This window comes from Salvelinus alpinus, chromosome 11, assembly GCF_045679555.1.
Source record: "Salvelinus alpinus chromosome 11, SLU_Salpinus.1, whole genome shotgun sequence".
In the NCBI taxonomy this organism is placed as follows: domain Eukaryota; kingdom Metazoa; phylum Chordata; class Actinopteri; order Salmoniformes; family Salmonidae; genus Salvelinus; species Salvelinus alpinus.
The window spans coordinates 69,543,447-69,561,936 of NC_092096.1; the positions used below are offsets into that span (position 1 = coordinate 69,543,447).

Below are 18,490 nucleotides of genomic sequence, written 5' to 3' on the forward strand. Positions count from 1 at the left end.
GCATAGTGACTGTCAAGCGCTTAGCACGGTTAACATCAGTACAAACCATGAAGCACCTTTCTTTCGATGTTATAGGAAAGATTGGTGATTTTACTGTCATAAAGACATATGTCACAAGAGAAAATGCATGAAAACGTTTTAATATTTTCAAAAATATAAGTTTGAAAGAAATGACCAAGCGTGATGTAATTTATTGAACCGATTCAACCGAAGACATTACAAAAAAATCTTAATTTGAAGGTTACATTTTCACCATAGACAGCCAGGTTTACTGATCAGTACAAAATCTTTGAAAAAAAACAAAAAAAAATTTGTAATTACTACCCACTGGGCACAGATGTCAGTTCAAAGTCTAGTTTTGATTTACCAGATATCGCCGAGTGGTCAAATAACACGAATTCTACGTGAAATCAACAAAAATCACCATGTCATTGAATTTAGTGGGGGGAAAAAATAATACAAAAATATCCTTACGGTGACGAGTTTCTGCCAACGAAATCAGTTTACCACGTTGATGCAAGTTATTCCATTTATTTAGGGGGGGGGGGGGTTGAAATTACATTGAAACTATGATGCAACCAGTTTTTGCCATATTTTTCTGCGCCACATAATTGGGCCGATATCACAACACCGTCACTCCTTGTTAAAAAGCTTAATTTGTTGAACTGACTTCCGTATTTTGCGTCAGGGAATCTGTCTGTTCCACACACTATATATCGGACCATTCCGTAATGCATCGTCCTGAATAAGATCGCAATTACAGGAACACGAACAAAGTGTCAGGAAATTATTTGTACCAGTTAATGATTAACGCAGAATTTCTTGACTTAACACGAACCGAACAGATGTTTATATGGACCAACGTTCATAATTAGCAGGCAACAGAGAATACCACTGAACACAATGATGAGGCTAAGTCATTAGTGACATTTCTCCAATATGATCCATCATATGGGCTTTAGCAAGAGCTAACATTTGGTGTAGACAGGGTAGGGGAAAAAGGTGCCAAACAAGATTGCCTGTTTCAAAAAGTTCCTTGACCAATTCACATCTTAAAAATAAACCATGTACATAAAACTAAACATTTTTTTGGCCTCTAAAAGCCTTTTAATCCCACTAGGAAATAGCCTCAATCCAAAATTGTGTGCAATGCTTGTGAATCACTGCTTAAAAGCATAATATGAACCATCTAAAATCCTGAATGGAGTAGCCTCTTCAGCAGCGCTAAGTCATGAGTTTGACTGTGTTGAAGTTGACGGGTTCACTGGGCTGAGGTCTTGCCCTTGCCCTTGTCAACGCCATGGTGGTCTGGGATGTGCCTGTAGGGGCAGTTCGGCCTCCTGTCGCAGCCCAGGTTCCTCCAGAAGAAGCACTCCTTTCTACAAAAGGATAGAAAAGTCACAAATATCATCAACTATAAAAACGGCCAATAAATGCATGCCAGCCCAAAGGAGGGTGTTGCCCAAACACATTTACCCTTTCTAGTCATTTTTTACTGTGCCAACAATTTATGATTTTCAATAGGCTACTCACTGCTAGAGCAGGAAGCAAACAATTTCAAGATCAAAAACCAGGGACAGTACTATATTTTGCCCTTTCGCTATTAGTCCAATAGATCCTACATACGTGTTATTGGAAGGCAGGTCCTGAGCTTTATGGGCGTCCTTGGCTATGCCCAGGTGTGTTGGGTTCCTGTCAGGGTAGCGCACTAAGATCTTGGACCCATTGAGCTCCATCCCCTTTAAGATGGCAGACAAACACAATTATTACCCAAGAGGTCAGAGGCTTGCAGGAAACATCCAATTAAGACCAAGACTGCCTGAAAACTATACTAGCAGTCTCAAATCCTTGCCTTCTGTCATTGTTTCCTTAAATCCTCTCTAAGTTCATTGGAGGAGGTGGTCAGAGACAGACTGACCTTAGAGCCAATCCTCCAATAATCATCAAGAGGAATTGAAGTCTGAACACAATGAATTAAGAAACATAGTGTGTGAAACCAAACCATGTTACTCAAAAATACAGAATCAAGTAGAACGAAATGGGCAGACACTAGCGCATAAGACCAAGGGCCTTAGTGCAAGTCTGCATGTTGTAAAGACACTTACATGAAAAGTCAAAGCAATCTCACAACAGTCTGGGTCCAAGTAGTTAATAAAAGCACATCGTCTAGAATGCAGAAGTTTAATACTATGGATTGGCCCAGCTCTGCAATGAAAGAGACATTGATTAGAAATGCAGAAGTCTAACAAGCAGGGGACGGGTGGACTGATTACACAAGGATATTTTCAAGAGTGCCTAGTTCATAGCTTAGTTTCCTACTCAAGCATAGTTGTCAAACAAAATCTGGAAACCTGGGTAAGGTGATTGGCTGTGGCAGAACACTGTATAGATTTTTTAATTAGGCAAGTCAGTTCGGGAAAATTCTTATTTACAATGACGGCCTACCGGGGAACAGTGGGTTAACTGCCTTGTTCAGGGGCAGAACAGATGTTTACCTTGTCAGCTCGAGGATTCGATCCAGCAACCTTTCGGTTACCGGCCCAACGTTCTAACCACTTAGGCTACCTTCCGCCTCAATATCTAATGAATAGTGTGTAAATAAGATCTTTCTTACTGCCCCACTTCCCTGAGGGTTCAATTAAAATATATGTGGTGCATTCACTTACCCTGCAAATCTCTCTATAATCATAGCCTCTGTTGCTGAAGGGACCAAGTTTCCAACCCAAATGGGGTATAATTTACTGTAAGTAAAAGCACATATCAAATTGCTACACCTACCAAACACCCATAACAACCAGTGGCAATTTACATCAAACAGACACTGTATCTCTAATATTACATTTTCATGTCACTGGAAAAACATCCAAACTAGATATCAAACTTACGTTTCAACAGAAAAGTTTTCCGACATGATCCTTGTGGGGGTGATGGTCTTGGGTCTGTTCTGAAGGCTTTGTGAATGCTGGGCCTGATGAGGTTTTGGGGCTGACGGGAACGCTGATGTTGTAGAGGTGCTGTAGACACTGTCCACTTTGGCAGGATAGGCAACACTTGCAGTTGGATAACTGCCATTATAGAGGATTCCTAAAACAAGAACAAGTCCCTAAAAGTCTGAGGATTCTCAGTTCAAATAACTCTGGACTCCCAACAGTATATACATCACTGCTCTAGAGGAGATCTGCATGGAGGAATGGGCCAAAATACCAGCAACAGTGTGTGAAAACCTTGTGAAGACTTACAGAAAACGTTTGACCTCTGTCATTGCCAACAAAGGGTATATAACAAAGTATTGAGATAAAATAAGTATTTGGTCAATAACAAAAGTTTCCACCATAATTTGCAAATAAATTCATTAAAAATCCTACAATGTGATTTTCTCCCCTCATTTTGTCTGTCATAGTTGAAGTGTACCTATGATGAAAATTACAGGCCTCTCTCATCTTTTTAAGTGGGAGAACTTGCACAATTGGTGGCTGACTAAATACTTTTTTTGCCCCACTATGTCAAGTAGCCTACCTACACAGAGGAGAAACCTTCAGATGCTCTTACCAGATATTTTGGACAGTGCCTCAAGGGATTTCTCCATGTTCCCGTGAATTATTAAGGCATTTGAGCTCTGTTCCCGAGAAAAGCCAAACCCCTGCAACGAGACCACAAAACCCCAGAATCATTGTATCAGAAATATCAGAAATATGTAACGCCGTTCAATGGTATTTGACTACTATTGAGTCCAACCAGTTTTACATCCTTTCTACTACAGTAACCCATAAGAGACTAAATAGTCTCCTTCCATGTTTATAAAAAAATTGTCCTAATGCAGTTGGTGTGTGATAACTCTGCATCATCATGTTGCTGACCATTAGCTGTGTTATCTGGACCCTCATAAGTTCCTGGGCGGCATCTGTACAGGAACTGTCCAACCGCAAAACTTCCTTTAAGGCCTGGGCGGCTTCATCGTATCTCTGTGGGGGAAATTATTGTAAATTCTCTACGCTAAAATGTAAAATTTTCGGTCTGAATAGTAAACAAAAAAAGATAGACTGCATTCGCAACATCTGTTGCACGAGGCACAAGCTCATGTACCGATTCATGATTGGCGAAATTACAGGAAGTACACAACTTGGCATGGTTACAAAAAGGGGGATAGTTGACATTTATTGTTCTCAAATAGAAATTCTACAAAAAATGTAATCAAGTTTGAAAGGCATCCAGTGAGTGGATAATGGTCCAAAGCTCGATAACTGACCCTGGCATCAGACATTACCTTCAGCCCTGCAAGAGCTCTGCCTTTTCTGTAGAGGCCTTTGACCCAGCCAGGACTCATGTTGAGTGCTAACTCCGCATCAGCCAGGGCTCTCTCATAGTCCTGCATCTTCTCATAACAGAACGACCGGTTGCCAAACAGCCTGAAACACAAAAGTAGTTTGTTTTAGTTATAAAGCACATTGAAAACCTGGGAAAGTGGTGTCATTTAAACCAAATAAATTATCCTAGTTGACGGCACAGTCTAGGAACCTATCAATACTGTAAAGGGGGGAAAAAATCATGATGCAAATCATGAGGCCAGGAAACCATTTAAAATCACATTTATTCAAAAATAATTGGTGAACAGTTTGATATTTCAAGAGGATTGTAGTTTCTCACCTAAACTCTGCAGGGTTGTACTTAATTGCATCTGTAAAATACTTAACAGCCATGTCAAAATGTCCACCGCTGGCAAACTGATTACCAATTACTGTGGAGAGAAAGAAAAAAAAAGTTGCCAAATTCAAAATCAGGTGTTCCTTTCAAGTAACTGGTCTAGAATACTCACTTTTGCAACTTTTGGACAAAATGTTCTGAAATAATGAGGGAAGTTCTTTAATAATAATATTAATATTATGTATAACCACTTCTGAAGAGAAACTTACCAGCCAGCTCTGTACTCCTTTTAACTATATCCTCGGTGTTGGGTACAGGAGAATTCTGCGCAAGGATAAACAAGACAGTTTACACATCCAGAATACTTAAAGCGGGCATATACTGCATGATAGAAGAATATTTCTACGATTTCACTTGTCGCAGAGAATTTTTCTGGATTGTATTTCAATCTTGATGCATACAGTGTCACGGGGGGGGGGGGGGGCAACGAAGTAGATTAAATGCCCCCCCATGTTCTCCAGACAACATCATGACCCCCACACGATGAAGTCTCATATCCAAATGTTTTGTCGGAGCTCCTGCAGTGCGACAGGTGATACGTTCTGATAGCCAATAGAAATGGTGCACCAGCCAATAGAAATGCATGATGAGTGAATAAACTGGTCCGCTGTGAAATTGCTCAATCAGTAGGATAGAGTCAGCTCACACTGCACTCAATCCACTTCAACAACACACCCAATGCCTCAACTAATTATTTTATGCACTTCCATTTCTCCCTGTCAATATTCATAACGGTTTACCCATCTCTCGTTGAAATCGTATACATGTCATTTGGGGAAAAACAGCTGCTAAGTGAGGGGGCGTCCATCGTACACTCTACCGATAGCAACAGCAAGATTTAACCGCTGGTTTATCGTACAGTGTGCGCCATATATTTCGGGGTTTAATATTGTACAGTGTATTCCTGGCTTTATGTACACCTTAAGCATTCAATAGGAAAGATTACCACACCTTTTGTATATCTTTCCTTTCTTTATTTGGTTTCTCCTTCGGTTGACTGGTTTTCTTTTTCTCCTTCCATTCTGACCTAGCCTTCTGTTCCAGTTGACGCTTTGCTATATCAGCAGCCTTGGATACAAAACTGCTGGTCATATCTAGTTCCAGTTCCTGGTGGAAATATGGGAAAAGAAAAAAAAGCATCAAAATGGACCCCAGTCTATTTTCTCCAAAATAGAAACTTGAAAGTGTTTTTTTGCTTCTGGAGTAGCAGTTAAAAACCAACAATGACAGGCTGCTTTCTGTTACGCCAGTGTTAATTTAGTCAGCTATTTTGAGATTTGGTTTAAGTCTTAATGACTATAAATAACTTTTATAGTCTTAGTCCCATTTTAGTAAATTTGTTCTTAGTTTTAATTATTTGTTGACTTAAACTCGGGACAATGTGTTTAGTTTTAGTCAGTGCATTTCCCCTCCCAAGAAATAACGCATTTTCCATCATGTGAACATTCAGATAGCCGTGTCCAACTGGGCCTACTATCCCATCGTAAAGCTGACACTACAGTATGTTATTTTTAGTGCTACACTGATATTGATTAGTGCACTGTTGGGTTTTATAGCTTGTAAGAAAAGGCATGTCACTGTACTTGTGCACATGACATTGAAAACTTGAAATATTGCTATTGTGGCAGATTGTAAACCGATGCCAGCCATGATTAATTACAGCCTAGACGACAGGTTAAACAATTTAGGGATACAGCTATTTTCATCATGACCTGACAGTGGAAAAAAAGAGGAGAATCTGAGCATTCCAAAAATGCCAGAAATATTACTGTAATCCCAATACTCAGCAAATAGCATGAATATTTCCCAATAAAAAAATTATAATAATAAACTCACATGTGGACAGAGTTTCTGATGTGATCAAAGCAAAAAAATATATCTTGCATGAAAGTAAGAGAAGTAATAACATTGTTTCTAGTTTAGTTGCAATCGAAGTGTCCTGGCTGCGCTCCAGTGACTGAAGTAACCGTTCGGGAGTTACGTGGGAGAGCCGGTTAGACCTGCTCAATCAGACTGTGGCAGTATCAACATCTTTCAGTTGCGCAATGAGAGGATTGCATGAAATATTCTGCAAAAGTCATGCATGCTTTTGATTGGACAACACAGATGAAAAGGAGCTTCGTGTCAAAATTAAAATGTTCTTTAGTCTAACGTGGAATTCTCGTCTCGTCACATTTTTTGTCAACTGAAATGAAAACTAATTTGCTACAATTAATGTTTTTTTTTTGTTTTTTTTAACTGCATCTCATCTCATTATATTCATCTGTTTTCACTAAGGATAATATGTTGTACATTTTTTGGAGGTATTGTTGATTAAATGAACACTGCATTATGCCAACGCAGGGTATGAAATTAACTTCTAAACGACACTTGACCATCAGGCAAGTTATCCTGTTACTACGATCACTTGCCCGAAAATGTATCCTATGCATAGGGGAGGAGCCATATGTTCGCTGCCTTTCACCTACACATAAAAGGAGAAAGCAGAAAGATCTATCCTGGAATTCTTTGCATTTTGGTTGATATCAAAACATTCTCAGAAAAGGCTCAACTTTCTTGGCTGCCATACACTGTCTGTCTTTCATTTAAACAATGGGGAGGAACCAGAAATATCAGTTTTAGGCTACTGAAATGCTATAGTTTGGTTGTTTTCACACACATGCATACATTTTTTTAAATCACTAACCCCTGCTAACGCTACGCTCCTAGTGTAGCAGCTCGATGACTCACATATAACCAAATGTAAAGCCACCATTTTAGTTTGGTTACCTCTGAGTTGCTGTGTATGCTCTCCTCTTCACTCTCCTCATCGTCGCTGGACTCTCCGCTGCTGTCTCCGCTATCCGTGACAGACAAGTCCTGCATGCCCTGAGCGAGAGCCCCTTTAGTGCTGGTACTAGTCTTGTTACACTTCTCATTTACTTTACTCTCTGCATCAAGCTGTGAACAGTCAACATTCATATGTCAAGAGAGAAAATCATACATAACAATTATTTTGACATACTTAAACTGATATATAAACCAAGGTGTGCTTGCTTTCGCTTTTATTAAATATAATGAACATTGTTAAATCAGCTGAGTTGATATAGCACTCACCTTGACTTCTGTCACTGGGTTCTGTTGTTCTTTCTCCAACTTCTCAAGCAGTCTTCTTTCTTTTTGTTTCTGTAGGACAGAAATTGAGAAAGTAGAACTTTGTTTAAATTGTCTGAGCTTTCCTAAACCCACTAACCTACTGACGAGTATGGGTAAGTTGGGGGGGGGGGGGGGACTAGTTGACCTCAAACCTTTCACCCCAAAACTCACAATTTTCTTAATCCGCTTCTTCTCAGCCTTGACTTTGCTCTTTCGGTAGTCTTTCAATACCTCAAGTTCTCTCACGGCAGGCTGCAGAATGAAGACATATTTATTTAAGTAGAATACAAGATTATTCAAAAAGGTTTTGTAGCAATCAAAGCAACACTTTTTCCATTAGATTAACAGGAGATTGTAAAATACTGACATTATCTGGAGATGGTTTAGAGGCTGCTTTAGGTGGTTGATTGTAACGCAGAGTGGTGGGTTGGCATGAAGAGCTCGAGTTAGATAAGAAGTTTCTGGAAAATCCACAGTATGACTTTCTATCATGGTGATCTTCATAATCGCTGTCATAAAAGTCTTCACCCGAGTAATATTCATGGGTTACAAAATCCAAACCTTTGTGAAAAGAATGGAAATTGTTAGTAGCCTAATTCACAGTAAACAATAGAGCTAGACGTTGGGAACAGCATAGATTCAAACAAATTTTTCTGTCACATCTTGTTTAAATATGACTTATCTTTCCAGGTCCAGTGACATTTATTATTTTTGAAACAAGGCGACTGACGTGATACAAACATGTTATTCATCTAATACATATTCTGATAAGTCATCTCGTTATAAAAATTCAAATAAACACGTCTTCAATGTTATTTGCATTCATACTGTGCTAGCACTAGGCAAGCGTTTCCCCAAACTCAGTCCTCTGGACCACCAAGTGGTGCACGTTTAGGTTTTCACCCTAACTCTACACAGCTGACTCAAATAATCAAAGCTTGATGATTATTTGAATCAGCCATGTAGTGCTAGTGTAACGGATGTGAAATGGCTAGCTAGTTAGCGGTGGTGCGCGCTAATAGCGTTTCAATCGGCTACGTCACTCGCTTTGAGACCTTGAAGTAGTGGTTCCCCTTGCTGTGCAAGGGCCGCGGCTTTTGTGGAGCGATGGGTAACGATGCTTCGTGGGTGACTGTTGTTGATGTGTGCAGAGGGTCCCTGGTTCGCGCCCGGGTATGGGCGAAGGGACACTGTAAAGTTAAACTTGGTAACGATGGACAAAAATGACAAAGGAGGACAAAAACGTGCACCCCTTGGGGTTTGAGGACAGAGTTTGGGAAACCCTGCACTAGGCATTGCTTTTAATACCAGTTCTTACCAAGATATCCAATGTTTAGCCCATGAGACTGTACTCTTACAAAATCCATTACGGCATGCTGAAAAAGAACGAGGCGGGAAAGTAAGTATAGAGATGCATTTTATACACGTCTTAGATAGGGTTGCACAATTATGGGAACTTTAAATCAATTCCCTGGTTTCCTTGCTTTTTTCCCCAGCACTGAGCATATTTCAGGTTTGCTTAGCGCAAAGTTTAACATTGAATTCCGTGCAACCTCCAGCACGTTTACTGGGAACACAAAGGCTGTACCTGCTTTAAGTTAGTTTTACATGGCCACGTACTGTGGCTATTTACTCATAATGTAGGCCTTCCATCAAACGGAGAACTTGCTTCAAAAAAATTGTAATTATTTTGGGGGAAATTGTTGGAAAAGATATAATTATAAAATAGATAAATACAGGTCCTAATCTCAGATCAAGGACATGTGAAAACTGACATTTTGTTGACTGTTTCGTGAGAATGACCCTTATCCCCCCCCCCCCCCCCCACTTCACAAAGGTCTCTTCCCCCCCACCTTGCCTCTAACGCCAGTACACAAATTCAAATGTAATCCCTACAACAGTTGCTAACTAAACATTCAGCTTGGTACTTACCATATTGTGGATGTCTCCGGGGTCTAAGAATAGCAGGAAAAAACACAAATGTCAGCAGGGCACAAACACGTAATGTTAGCTAACGTTACTAGCTAATAGTTAGCAGCTAGCTTAGGTTCATAAGATAAGAGATATCCAAGTTAATTCCTGAGACCGCTTAAAACGTATTCGCAGCGATACAAAAACAAAACTAAAAAGCTAGACTAAATATTAACTTACAGAAAGTCAGGAGTTAGCTAACATTTGAGACCTTGTGAGTCATAATATAGGTGTTTGGGGGGAAAGAGTACTCTTACCCTGCTCCACTTGTGTAACCTTCGCGAGTCTTCTTTCAGACATGTCGAATGAGAGCTAGCTATATATATATATATTATTTAAAAATTAGCTAGCTTAATGACGCTGGCGTATCCATCGAAATGTTTTGCCTCGTTTTTTCCCCCACCTTTGTCGAATGAACTCTACTCCCCCCCCCCCAAAAAGTGGGTATCTTCTTCTGTCTTTATCTGCTGTTGGCATCCAACGTTATGGTGCATTACCGCCACCCACTGTACTGGAGCGTGTGCCAGAGACAAGGAGGAACTAAATCCTACCCGCCAGCCCCATTTGATAAACACATATGAGACTGTCTCTGATGTTTTACACAGTTTGCTCTTTAAACTCAATTGCTGTATCCCCTTCTCCCTCATACTGGATCTCAGTCTCTCTTTCCCCCTCATACACTCACACTGTATCAGCACATGCTCCACTGTCTCTGTTTCCTGACAGTAATATGCTTTCCTATCACATTAAATGTCTCAACCCTGTTGTTTCCCACCCGTAGCCATGTATAGATGACCTCCTCTCTACTGTCTCTTTCTACCATCCTCCCCTACTTTACTTTGTACTCTGTGTGTGTGTGTCACAGAGGTCGAAATCTAAATCAAATTTTATTGGTCACATACACATGGTTAGCAGCTGTTAATGCGAGTGTAGCAAAATGCTTTTGCTTCTAGTTCCGACAATGCAGTAATATCTCACAAATTCACAACCACTACCTTATACACACAAATGTAAGGGATGAATAGGTACATATAAATATATGGATGAGCGATGGCTGTGCGACATAGGCCAGATGCAGTAGATGGAGTAGAGCGGTATATACGAGACGCGTAATGTAGGATTTGTAAACATTATTAAAGTGGTGTTATTTAAAGTGACTAATGATAGGCATAGGCACGATGCTAAGGCACTACATCTCAGTCACTACAGACACCCTGGTTCGAATCCAGGCTGTATCACAACCGGCCGTGATTGGGAGTCCCATAGGGCGGCGCACAATTGGCCCAAAATCAACCGAGTTTGGCCGGTTGTAGGCCGTCATTGTAAATACGAATTTGTTCTTAAACCGACTTGCCTAGTTAAATAAAAAATATGCTTGACCTTAGTGTTTGTGTTCCCCTGCTCCTGTCATCTCTGTACCACCATTGTTCTTATCATTCCCTTAGCCGCTGCCTTGCTCTTTTGGCACTCCACCCCCTCTCTCCTAAGGACCTGTTTAGCGAGCACATCTACAGGACTTCCACCCAGGGACACACTCCTTTCACGCCGCTTTGATACAGCTACAACCGAAAGTGAATTTCGTGGGCAGGTTAGGAGAGCATTTTCCTAACCTTAACCTAGTTCTCCTAACATGCTACGAAAAAGACCATTCCAGTTGTAGTGTGAAGTGTGTTTCTCCTTCCACCCCCACATGGGCTAGGATTTAAGCAGAACTTATTTGCATTTGTCTCACCCGGGCATGAATTTGGAGTACCCATATAGCATGTATTGTCTGCTCATAATCTTAATGTGATTGGCCTGACTGAAACGTGGCTTAAGCCTGATGAATTTACTGTGTTAAATGAGGCCTCACCTCCTGGTTACACTAGTGACCATATCCCCCGCGCATCCCGCAAAGGCGGAGGTGTTACTAACATTTACGATAGCAAATTTCAATTTACTAAAAAAAAACTTTTTTTTCGTCTTTTGAGCTTCTAGTCATGAAATCTATGCAGCCTACTAAATCACTTTTTATAACTACTGTTTACAGCCCTCCTGGGCCGTATACAGCGTTCTTCACTGAGTTCCCTGAATTCCTATCGGACCTTGTAGTCATGGCAGATAACATTCTAATTTTTGGAGACTTTAATATTCACATGGAAAAGTCCACAGACCCATTCCAAAAGGCTTTCGGAGCCGTCATCGACTTAGTGGGTTTTGTCCAGCATGTCTCCGGACCTAATCACTGCCACAGTCATACTCTGGACCTAGTTTTGTCCTGTGGAATAAATCTTGTAGATCTTAATGTTGTTCCTCATAATCCTGGACTATCGGACCACCATTTTATTACGTTTGCAATTGCAACAAATATTCTGCTCAGTCCCCAACCAAGGTTCATCAAAAGCTGTGCTATAAATTCTCGGACAACCCAAAGATTCCTCGATGCCCTTCGACTCCCTCCACCTACCCAAGGACGTCAGAGTACAAAAATCGGTTAACAACCTAACTGAGGAACTACATTTAACCTTGCGTAATACCCAAGATGAGGTCGCACCCCTAAGAAACTAGCTCCCTGGTATGCAGAAATTCCCCGAGCCCTAAAGCAAGCTTCCACAAAATTGGAACGAAATGGTGCTACAACAAACTGGAAGTCTTCCGACTAGCTTGGAAAGACAATACCGTGCAGTATTGAAGAGCCCTCACTGCTGCTCGATCATCGTATTTTTCCAACTTAATTGAGGAGAATAAGAACAATCCAAAATGTATTTGAGACTGTCGCAAAGCTAACTAAAAAGCAGCATTCCCAAAGAGAGGATGGCTTCCACTTCAGCAGTGATACATTTATGAACTACTAGGGATCGTGATCTTTTCGTCAAAGAAAACAAATTACGGACTCCTCTTTAAATCTGCATATTTCTCCAAAGCTCAGTTATCCTGAATCTGCACAACACTGCTAGGACCTAGGATCAAGGGAGACACTGAAGGTTTTTAATACTATGTCTCTTGACACATTGATGAAAATAGTCTTGGCCTCTAAACCTTCAAGTTGCATACTGGACCCTATTTCAACTAAACTACTGAATTAACTGTTTCCTGTGCTTGGCCCTCATATGTTGAATATAATAAATGGCTCTCTATCCACCGGAAAGGTACCAGACTCACTAAAAGTGGCAGTAATAAAGCCTCTCTTGAAAAAGCCAAACCTTGGCCCAGAAAATATAAAAAACTATCGGCCAAAATCGAATCTCCCATTCCTCTCAATTTCTTTTGAAAGGGCTGTTGCACAGCAACTCACTGCCTTCCTGAAGACAAATAATGTATACGAAACTCTTCAGTCTGGTTTCAAACCCAATCATAGCACTGAGACTGTACTCGTGAAGGTGGTAAATTACTTTTTAATGGCGTCAGACCAAGGCTCTGCATCTGTCCTCATGCTCCTAGACCTTAGTGCTGCTTTTGAAACCATCGATCACCACATTCTTTTGGAGAGATTGGAAACCCGAATTGGTCTACACGGACAAGTTCTGGCCTGGTTTAGTTTTTATCTGTCGGAAAGATATGTTTGTCTCTGTGGATGGTTTGTCTTCTGACAAATCAACTGTAAATGTCGTTGTTCCTCAGGGTTCCGTTTTAGGACCACTATTGTTTTCACTATATTTGAAACAATGTTAACTTTCACTGCTATGTGGATGATACACAGCTGTGCATTTTGATGAAACATGGTGAAGCCCCAAAATTGTCGTTCCTGGAAGCCTGTGGTTCAGACATAAGGAAGTAGATATCGGCGAATGTTTTACTTTTAAACTCGGACAAAACAGAGATGCTAGTTCTAGGTCCCAAGAAATAAAGAGATCTTCTGTTGGATCTGACAATCTTTTATATTTTTTTATTTCACCTTTATTTAACCAGGTAGGCTAGTTGAGAACAAGTTCTCATTTGCAACTGCGACCTGGCCAAGAGAAAGCAAAGCAGTTCGACACATACAACAGCACAGAGTTTCACATGGAATAAACAAACATACAATCAATAATACAGTAGAAAAAGTCTATATACAGCATGTGCAAATGAGGTAGGATAAGGGAGGTAAGGCAATAAATAGGCCATGGTGGCGAAGTAATTACAATATAGCAATTAAACACTGGAATGGTAGATGTGCAGAAGATGAATGTGCACGTAGAGATACTGGGGTGCAAAGGAGCAAGACTAATAAATACAGTATGGGGATGAGGTAGTTGGATGGGCTATTTACAGATGCAGTGAGCAGCTCTGACAGCTGGTGCTTAAAGCTAGTGAGGGAGATAAGTCTCCAACTTTAGTAATTTTTGCAGTTCGTTCCAGTCATTGGCAGCAGAGAACTGTAAGGAGAGGCGGCCAAAGGAAGAATTGGCTTTGGGGGTGACTAGTGAGATATATCTGCTGGAGCGCGTGCTACGGGTGGGTGCTGCTATGGTGACCAGTGAGCTGAGATAAGGCGGGGCTTTACCTAGCAGAGACTTGTAGATGACCTGGAGCCAGTGGGTTTGGCGATGAGTATGAAGCGAGGGCCAGCCAACGAGAGCGTACAGGTCGCAGTGGTGGGTAGTATATGGGGCTTTGGTGACAAAACGGATGGCACTGTGATAGACTGCATCCAATTTGCTGAGTAGTGATGGAGGCTATTTTGTAAATAACATTGTTGAGGATCGGTAGGATGGTCAGTTTTACAAGGGTATGTTTGGCAGCATGAGTGAAGGATGCTTTGTTGCAAAATAGGAAGCCGATTCTAAATAAAATGTTGGATTGGAGATGTTTAATGTGAGTCTGGAAGGAGAGTTTACAGTCTAACCAGACAGCTAGGTATTTGTAGTTGTTCACATATTCGAGGTCAGAAGCGTCCAGAGTAGTGATGCTGGACGGGCGGGCAGGTGCGGGCAGCGATCTGTTGAAGAGCATGCATTTAGTTTTACTTGTATTTAAGAGCAGTTGGAGGCTACAGAAGGAGAGTTGTATGGCATTGAAGCTCGTCTGGAGGTTAGTTAATACAGTGTCCAAAGAAGGGCCAGAGGTATACAGAATGGTGTCGTCTGCGTAGAGGTGGATCAAAGAATCACCGGCAAGAAGAGCGACATCATTAATACATACAGAGAAGAGAGTCGGCCCGAGAATTGAACCCTGTGTCACCCCCATAGAGACTGCCAGAGGTCCGGACAACAGGCCCTCCAATTTGACACACTGAACTCTATCAGAGAAGTAGTTGGTGAACCAGGCGAGGCAATCATTTGAGAAGCCAAGGCTGTTGAGTCTGCCAATAAGAATGTTGTGATTGACAGAGTCGAAAGCCTTAGCCAAGTCGACAAATACAGCTGCACAGTAATGTCTCTTATCGATGGCGGTTATGAAATCATTTAGGATCTTGAGCGTGGCTGAGGTGCACCCATGACCAGCTCTGAAACCAACTTTTTAAAGGGAACATATGCTTCTGCAGAACTTATGACCATCTAGGTGATGGCGTTAGGCTGTGTTTGTCACCCTTCGATAGCTCAGTTGGTAGAGCGGAGGACTGTAGGTGAAATTGCAGTAATCCTTAGGTCGCTGGTTCAAATCCGGCTCGAAGGATTTTATTTTTCTTGTGGCTTACGCCAACTTTTTGACAGCAGTACACTTTGACATGTCCTTGACAAACAAATTATCTTTCCCTTTGAGCCGAAATCTTCACTTGTTGACCTTCGATAGGATTGTTGGTAAAGAGGCAGAGAGTACTTGAAATTGCAACAATCCTTAGGTCACTGACTCACACGAGGATAACTTTTTCTGCAGTTGTGCCAAGTTTTTTACTTTTGCCTAGTGTTTCCCCAAAAGCAATTCATTCCATGAACGGGAATCAAACCCGGGGCGCGGCGGTGAGAGCACCGAATCCTAACCACTAGACCACCAGAGAGAGGGCAAAGAGAGAGGGCAAAAGACATTTCGCAGTGAGGGGGCTAAACAGCATTCTTTACCCTCGGCTCACTTTTTCTCTATCCCCAAACGCAACTACTTGCAATCTAAGGGGATGTAGCTCAGCGGAAGAGAGCATTTTTCCCGTCCTATCCGGTGGCCTGTGTTAATTTTAAGTTCTCTCAGGACCTGAGCCCTAGGACCAGGACTACTTGGCCTGATGACTCCTTGCTGTCCCCAGTCCACCTGGTCATGCTGCTGAGCCAGTTTCAACTGTTCTGCCTGCGGCTATGGAACCCTGACCTGTTCACTGGACGTGCTACCTTGTCCCAGACCTGCTGTTTTGGACTCTCTCTCTACCTCACCTGCTGTATCTAACTCTGATCAGCTATGAAAAGCCAACTGACATTTACTCCTGAGGTGCTGACCTGTTGCAACCTCTACAACTACTGTGATTATTATTATCTGACCCTGCTGGTCATCTATGAATCTTTAAAGATCTTGACCATGTTCTGTTATAATCTCCACCCGGGACAGCCAGAAGAAGACAGGCCACCCCTCAGAGCCTGTTTCTTCCTAGGTTCTGGACTTTCTAGGGAGATTTTCTTAGCTACCATGCTTCTATACCTGCATTTCTTGCGGTTTGGGGTTTTAGGCTGGGTTTTTTCTGAAAAAACCTACACTCGATCCCTCCGATGTCAACAACTACAGACCAGTATCCCTTCTTTCTTTTCTCTCCAAAACTATTGAACGTGCCGTCCTTGGCCAGCTCTCCTGCTATCTCTCTCAGAATGACCTTCTTGATCCAAATCAGTCAGGTTTCAAGACTAGTCATTCAACTGAGACTGCTCTTCTCTGTGTCACGGAGGCGCTCCGCACTGCTAAAGCTAACTCTCTCTCCTCTGCTCTCATCCTTCTAGACCTATCGGCTGCCTTTGATACTGTGAACCATCAGATCCTCCTCTCCACCCTCTCCGAGTTGGGCATCTCCGGCGCGGCCCACGCTTGGATTGCGTCCTACCTGACAGGTCGCTCCTACCAGGTGGCGTGGCGAGAATCTGTCTCCGCACCACGTGCTCTCACCACTGGTGTCCCCCAGGGCTCTGTTCTAGGCCCTCTCCTATTCTCGCTATACACCAAGTCACTTGGCTCTGTCATATCCTCACATGGTCTCTCCTATCATTGCTATGCAGACGACACACAATTAATCTTCTCCTTTCCCCCCTCTGATAACCAGGTGGCGAATCGCATCTCTGCATGTCTGGCAGACATATCAGCGTGGATGACGGATCACCACCTCAAGCTGAACCTCGGCAAGACGGAGCTGCTCTTCCTCCCGGGGAAGGACTGCCCGTTCCATGATCTCGCCATCACGGTTGACAACTCCATTGTGTCCTCCTCCCAGAGTGCTAAGAACCTTGGCGTGATCCTGGACAACACCCTGTCGTTCTCAACTAACATCAAGGCGGTGACCCGTTCCTGTAGGTTCATGCTCTACAACATTCGCAGAGTACGACCCTGCCTCACACAGGAAGCGGCGCAGGTCCTAATCCAGGCACTTGTCATCTCCCGTCTAGATTACTGCAACTCACTGTTGGCTGGGCTCCCTGCCTGTGCCATTAAACCCCTACAACTCATCCAGAACGCCGCAGCCCGTCTGGTGTTCAACCTTCCCAAGTTCTCTCACGTCACCCCGCTCCTCCGCTCTCTCCACTGGCTTCCAGTTGAAGCTCGCATCCGCTACAAGACCATGGTGCTTGCCTACGGAGCTGTGAGGGGAACGGCACCTCCGTACCTTCAGGCTCTGATCAGGCCCTACACCCAAACAAGGGCACTGCGTTCATCCACCTCTGGCCTGCTCGCCTCCCTACCTCTGAGGAAGTACAGTTCCCGCTCAGCCCAGTCAAAACTGTTCGCTGCTCTGGCACCCCAATGGTGGAACAAACTCCCTCACGACGCCAGGTCAGCGGAGTCAATCACCACCTTCCGGAGACACCTGAAACCCCACCTCTTTAAGGAATACCTAGGATAGGATAAAGTCATCCTTCTAACCCCCCCCCCCCCCCTTAAAAGAGTTAGATGCACTATTGTAAAGTGGTTGTTCCACTGGATATCATAAGGTGAATGCACCAATTTGTAAGTCGCTCTGGATAAGAGCGTCTGCTAAATGACTTAAATGTAAATGTAATGTAATGTAAATGTTTCTGTACAGCACTTTGTGACATCGGCTGATGTAAAAAGGGCTTTATAAATACATTTGATTGGTTGTCTGCAGACTCATTAACACGGCACGAGTCAGAGCATATAACTGCTCTGTTTGGCTTGACCCCAGTGGGTCACTTACAGGTCATGGCTTTCTATTTGGAAATGTCAAAATGAAGGTCCTTATGTCATAGTAGAAAAGCGTTTTGTTTTTTTAGAAATAAGGTTTCATATTTGCTCATATAGGGCAACCTGTGACTTGTACATAAGGGGAGTATGGTTGGGAATTGTAGGTACGTGGGGGGGTGGTCAGTGACTGACACCCAACAACTAAACCGTTACACCAAGAGATCTGATCCATTCATTCCTATGGAGGACTGCTCCTTCTGAGGACTCAGAAGTACCAATACGGACGGTGGTTCAAAGCCTCTCATTGGCCAACACATAGCATCCGCAATCTAGTGTTTGTATACATCATTGAAGGTCGCTACACTACCCTCTTCCTTCGGGAGACCGTGTCCCCACCGTTCTTTATACTAAGTCCCTCACACCCCTCTCCGATGGCCTCACAGGCACCATCCCACCC

General features: G+C 42.6%; 1 protein-coding gene and 1 non-coding gene across 2 annotated transcripts; one reads left to right on the forward strand and one right to left on the reverse strand.

Annotated features, from left to right (window-relative positions):
* Window positions 1-171: 171 nt before the first annotated feature.
* On the reverse strand, window positions 172-10,379 carry LOC139534709 (tetratricopeptide repeat protein 31-like). The gene is made up of 18 exons (XM_071334096.1): window positions 10,065-10,379; window positions 9,769-9,791; window positions 9,155-9,212; window positions 8,204-8,397; window positions 8,008-8,088; window positions 7,798-7,866; window positions 7,471-7,641; window positions 5,653-5,808; window positions 4,911-4,965; window positions 4,645-4,735; window positions 4,265-4,406; window positions 3,858-3,962; window positions 3,550-3,640; window positions 2,886-3,084; window positions 2,667-2,741; window positions 2,106-2,205; window positions 1,627-1,739; window positions 172-1,379 (listed from the first exon to the last, which is right to left on the reverse strand). Exons 1-18 carry the CDS (start codon window positions 10,105-10,107, stop codon window positions 1,262-1,264), a joined length of 1,884 nt encoding a protein of 627 aa, XP_071190197.1. The 5' UTR covers window positions 10,108-10,379; the 3' UTR covers window positions 172-1,261.
* Window positions 10,380-15,294: 4,915 nt separating this feature from the next.
* Window positions 15,295-15,381, forward strand: trnay-gua (transfer RNA tyrosine (anticodon GUA)). Its single transcript is given in 2 exon segments — window positions 15,295-15,331; window positions 15,346-15,381. It is a non-coding gene; the product is annotated as a tRNA-Tyr (tRNA).
* Window positions 15,382-18,490: the final 3,109 nt, after the last annotated feature.